Source organism: Cyprinus carpio, chromosome A6 (genome assembly GCF_018340385.1).
Source record: "Cyprinus carpio isolate SPL01 chromosome A6, ASM1834038v1, whole genome shotgun sequence".
NCBI classification, from domain to species: Eukaryota; Metazoa; Chordata; class Actinopteri; order Cypriniformes; family Cyprinidae; genus Cyprinus; species Cyprinus carpio.
Genome location: NC_056577.1, coordinates 13127351 through 13133468, shown reverse-complemented (window position 1 = coordinate 13133468; position 6118 = coordinate 13127351). Strand labels below are relative to the sequence as shown.

Genomic DNA, 6118 nt, shown 5'->3' with positions numbered 1-6118 from the left:
GACATTGTGATTTTTAAATGGAAATTCACTTTGTCCTGCAGGATCTTATTTGATTCTGTTAATTGCTTTTTAAGAGTAACTTTACTTTTTTAGAGTAACACTGTGTGTGTGTGTGTGTGTGTGTGTGTGTGTGTGTGTGTGTGTGTGTGTGTGTGTGTGTGTGTGTGTGTGTGTGTGTGCTTGTAACCTATAAAAATGCAGCCTACATGAATATACACAAATATAAAAATTGAAATTCCTAATACAGTAAGGCAAATATAATAAATATGATATTTCATAATGTCTGAATAAGTGTATTACATGTGACTAAAAATTCATAGAAACACAAACATCTATAATGGTACGCTTCCCCTTTAAGAAATCCGAATGTAGTGCGCGTGCAACTGTAGCGCGCATACTTTGAACAGTAACGGTCAAAGAGGAGAGGAAGCTGAGAAATCGAGTGATTAACGTTGTTTAACTTGTTAATTAACTTGTATCTGCTGATTAGTATAGGAGTCTGCCATTACATAGCAAAATTGTTTAACATTAATTTAAATATTTTATTAAATATATTAATGAATATATTAATTCATTAAATATATTAATGAAATATTAATGTATTCTGTTTATAATAAAATTTAATTGTATAAAACACTGGAGTAGTGAGTACAAAATGCCTGTTCTGACACCTTTTTGAGCTGTTTTGAATTGTGGTTTACGTTTTTGTGTTGCGCTATACTTTAATTATTTGTATTGATGGAGTAATATGTTATGTTGTCCAGGTCAGGTTTTATTTTCCAGTTAAAAAGTTTGACATGGGACAACAATTCTCCCGTGATATGTGTGTGTGTACATGGAGAAGACGCGCATGACAAGAGAATAATATGGCGAGCCTTTGTCAGCGAGAGGACCTGTTGCGTTGCCTGGTAACCAGTTGACCGTATGCACGGAGCGCTCTTTATAACTTCCGCATAAAGATAGGCCAGCTCGTAAACTTCCGGTAAAGCTGATTTAATGTTGTGGTTTATAAGTACAGGAACCTCTCCTGCCTAGTTCTTGTCAGAAATTGAGGAAAAAAAAAAAAAAAAAAGAAAAAAATTCAGTAGCATAGTAGGCCTAACCAGGGGCGGCGTTAGGGGTGGGCTAAGGGGGCTGGAGCCCCGAATGTTTTCAGTAAAGCCCCGAATGTTTTTATTACCACCATGCATCAATGAGTTTTCATGCCCAATATAGTCATTTATATTAGAATTTAAATAAATAAATAAATAAATATCTAAATAAATAAATATCTCTCGACTCTCACGTCTACAGTGTCTGTCAATTTACGCGTTGTCATTCACACCCGACAAAAACCGCCCACTGAGTCTAGTGCTTCTGACTGACATGTAAACTGGCCAACCATCGATGAGCGTCTGTACGATCCAGCCAATGATATGAGATCTTTTGGAGCCAGGCGGTTTGTTGGCGTGTAGTATTTTACTAGATCAATTTATTTGAAAATTAAAATGGATATTTCAAAATTCTTCAAAAGAATAGCCAACACTTGAACGCCAAGAAACAACAGCTTCAGGTATCTGTAACTTTTAGTCATAGTATTATATTCTTTTTCGGTTTTAAATTGTGTCTGATTTAACGTTACATTTTGAACATCTAACACTTAACGGGTTTGCGCAGCACAGTCTTTAGGAGGGACACACACACACAGAGAGCGGTTATAATGTTTGTTTAGCACGGTCTGTGGCAGACTTTTCGTGTCAGGGCAACAATTCAATAAACAAGATAATAATAAAATACATATTTCACAAAGGAAATGGTTCCAAACAAAGCATGTTGTTGTGCTCTGCAGCAACACACAGCGGTGTTTACTGAATAAATTTGCTTGAATAAATGATTCACTGACCCATTCATAAAAAACAGTTGGCTTACTTTTTTCTGAATGAATCATCTGTTTCGAACGAATCCATCGATTTAAATGACTGACCGACTCACTCATTAAGGCAGTGGCTTACCGCCACCTAGTGGCAAAGTACCATTCTAATTTTTTTCATAATTTCATATTTCTGTATTCCAAGATGCATTTCAGTGGCTTGAGTATTGCGTATCCAGAAATTCTGCATTCTGCTGCTTTTCTTGTCGTCTCTTTGGCAAGCATCATATCCGAAACAGCAAAGACACATTAACAAGTGCAAGTTTCTCCAACTGGAAAAGAGCTTTAGAATCATTCATAGAGCATGAACAAAGTAGCCTTCATAAGGCTTCCATGACATGCTGGAAGAGCTACAAAACAGCTGAAACACATGGAGATATGAATGATGCACAGACTTCAGTAGAGGGTAAGGTTTATCTGCCGACTGAATAACTTGAATCTGTTTACTGTAATGCATAAAAACACAGAGATAAAGTCCTTTGACCGGTATATCTTTGTAGAGTAAGACTATGTCAGTGCACTGCTTAATGTTTGCTTCTTATCCCTGTTCTACCAGGACGAGTGTAGCCAGTCAGGCTTGATTGGAAAAGAAAAGAAAACTGAGAGACAGAGACAAAAAAAAAGCGAGATAGAGACACAACATCAGCATATGTGTCAGGATACAAGGGATAAACTTTAAATAAAATGTTTTAAATTTGTTTTTGTATATTTTAAACAAGGTAAATCTTTCTGATTTATTAAAATAAAAAGTCACATACATGGATTTTTCTGGGCTAAGCCCCGGATCTCCACTCACCCTAGAACCGCCCCTGGGCCTAACTATTCAACTACAGCTCTGCACAGTAAAAAAAAAATAAAAAAACAGACAGTTTTATTCCTAATAAGAATATTTACTGTTGTCAGCCACTTCAACATTGTAAATATACAGTTTGAACATTAACACTGCACGGTGCTTACATACAGGTAAATAAAAAAAATGTAAATAATGATTAAATTAAAATGTGTTGTACCTAAAAGTTAAATAAAAACTGTACTGTACTTAATCTTTATTTAAATAAAGTTGTTTTTAAATTTAAGATAAAATGTATTGTGTTTTAACATTAATTTATAATTAACTCAGTGATTCATCTGTGTACCACTAGAGGGACTCGTACCACACTTTGAGAACCACTGGTTTAGGCTAACATTAGAGATGCTATCTCCCAAATGACATCATAATGGTATGATTGATAATCAATCACTTACCTTCATAGTCATGAACACATTTTTAACACTTATAATATTTGCCCTCTCAACTCTATAGCTGTGCAGTGCAATTCACTTTAAAGATTTTAACTCCAAATTTGTGTACTTTTATTGTACTGAAGTATAAAGTATAGCAAGTGCAGGAATCACAAAGTCTCATGTCATTTGATTAAAAAAATATGCATCGACACAAACAGCGTAGAAGGAAGAACTAGTTAACAACAAATGAAATAAGTTAAATATTAATGGTATAACAATTAAATAATGCATTAAATATTTTGAAATATTTTTAGATTCAATTTAGTAACTACATTTTTAAGTTTTATCTTTAACTGTAAAAGCTGCTAAATATATTCAGTCAACACAGACTTGTTACTGTTGTAGTTTTGCAACTCTGAATTTAGTCTGAATCACTTAATGGACCGCTCTATTTTGACATTGGCTTGTCTTCCGTTATTACTGTCAATCATAGCAATGAGTCCAGAACAATTTAGCAGATTTACCTGCGTAATATTTAACACCCGCGTTTGTCATTCCTGAAATGGTAAATGTGGAAGTTTGGTCCTTTTAGATAAACAAAAATTTTCTTCAAATTGTGAATGGATTTTGTAGAGAAACTGAGCCAGAGCTTTGGAATATATTTGATACAATATTTTTCATTTTTTTCTCTCTTTTTACATTACACACAAACGTAACTTTATTACATTTATTGCATGAAATGAACAGTATTATGCACCTCAAAGGGAATTTAAACTGAGTTACTATATCAAATTCTACATATTGTTTGATGTTTTATTGTTCTGTGTTGTGATGTGATTGTATTTGCTATTATTATTATTGTTAAGGCCCGTTCACACCAAGAACGATAACTATAAAGATAACTATAAAGATAACGATAGCGTCCACACCAGCGAATGATATCTTCTGTTTATTCTAAGCGCACGCTCGTCTGGCGCTTTAAATTCTCGAGCGCGTTACAACAGGATGGATTCTGATTGGCTGTCAATTTTTTATCGTTCATCAGCTGGAAAAAAAAATCGTTTTGAAAGTGATTTCCAACGATATCGTTTTCCTTTGTCTTTATCGTTATAGTTGTGGTGTGGACGCTGCTGTTCTTTAATACTGAAAACGATTTTTAGAACTATATCTTTATCGTTATCTTTATAGTTATCGTCCTTGGTGTGAACGGGCCTTAACAGTAAAGTGTTATTTTTATATTCAATTTCTGGTCTCCTGTATACGCTTTATATGTTCCTCTTCACTCCTTTAGAGTCTAGAACTGGTCCAGGGGATATTTACATTGGAGGACACAAGTGCTACATACACACCGTATGTAGCACTTGTGTCCTCCAATGTAAAAATCAATGTGTGTGTGATCAATCCATTATCAGTGCTTTAGAAATTTTTGCACTAATGCTGTGTGCTGCACAAATCACCTCTCATGTTGTTTACAATGTTACTGAAGGTTGTGTAACATACAATGAACAATGTCTACATCAGGGTGAGTTTAAACAAACTGCAAGTACTATTTGTTCATAAAACAAAAACAATGGAAAAGTGTACCTTTGGAATAAAATAAAAAAATAGAAATCCCATATAAACAGACACCCAACTGGATCCCATTAAAATCCTATAAGAATGATCCTACAGGATATTTATGTGTTGTCCTATAAGACTATTCCTATCGGAATCCTATAGGAACGGTTCCAAAATATGATAGAAATTCCAATTACAATCCTGTACAATTTTCTTATTGGAATCCTTTAGGATTTTTTGACAAGGGTTTTAAGACATCTTGCCATAAAGTGGACGTTTCTGTAGAATGACCCTTGATCCTTATTGGTGCAACCCATCCAATACGTAATCTAGTATGGCTTCACACGGTGTCACGATACGATCTATTTCCATGTTCGGTGAGCGCAAGTGATGATTTTGAAGTATCGCTCGCTATTTGCTATCGTTTAATCAAATGGTACTTCTGTTATAAATACGTTAGCAACACAAGGCAACAAATTTATTCGTGATTTTCTAACCTTTCCCATTTCAGCACCAACTCTGCCTCAGGAGCCGCCATCCAGCACGTCTGTTAGTGCATAAATTCCACACTTCCTGGAGTGGTGGAACTATGACGTCACTTTGTAGGCCAATCGGCTATTGGCATCACACATGGTTCCCTCGACAAAAGCCAATAGGATTTTTCCATAGGCTTCTTCGATTATCCTAAAAATAACCATAGTGTTCAACCATAGTTCGTGATACTTACACGTTTTGTCCATCAAGATAATCTTCACAAAATAATATAAGTTTTATGAATTTTGAAGCCTAATACCAGCGCCAGAACTAAAAAGATAAACTTAGGTTATAAACAAACTACACCACGGTCACTCGCCTTCACCACCACAATGTTTCCTACAACTTCTTCAAACTTATTTTTAGAAGCATGTTCAGTGAAAAGGATTTACTCTGTGGATAAATTTAACCGTTTCATATAAAAAATTGAATACAAACAAAACTAGCCAAACTAAAACATTAATAATAAATAATAAGTAGTGAATTAACTGAAATAATCATAAATAAGGAACATATTAAAGCAGGTATTTCTGTATATTTCGAAATAATGTGCATTAAAAGTCAATAAATCCTTGATTAATATGAATATTAAAAAAAGAAAGAAAGAAAGAAAGAAAGAAAGAAAGAAAACTGTTTCCACGTAGTATTCAGTCAAATTCTGGTGCATTTAATCTATTAAATAACGTATTTCAAATGGATCACAAGTTTTTGGATAATATTACATTTATTTTAGTTAATAAAGTACTACATTTCAGCTATCATTCCATTGCAATTTTATCCTTGCTTCTAGAAAATCCTTAGTCTTTCTGATTTATAAACTGTGCATAACTAAGTTTCACTTTCACCGTGACTACGTAAAGCCAGTAAATGTGGTATTTACATCATAGACTGTAA

The 6118-nt window shown here is 34.2% G+C and overlaps 1 protein-coding gene across 5 annotated transcripts in view; it reads right to left on the bottom strand.

The window, feature by feature from the left end:
- LOC122145291 (endonuclease V-like) overlaps positions 1-5339 on the bottom strand; it is a 239877-nt gene extending 234538 nt beyond the window's left edge. For 2 of the 5 annotated variants that reach the window (XM_042758111.1, XM_042758110.1), the window contains exon 1: positions 5187-5315. In XM_042758111.1, coding sequence (XP_042614045.1) covers positions 5187-5228 — 42 coding nt within the window. In that variant the 5' untranslated portion in view covers positions 5229-5315. Of the gene's footprint in view, positions 1-5186 lie in introns of all 5 variants that reach the window. The other 3 variants (XM_042758112.1, XM_042758109.1, XM_042758114.1) reach the window with 3 other exon arrangements.
- Between the last annotated feature and the right edge of the window lie 779 nt (positions 5340-6118).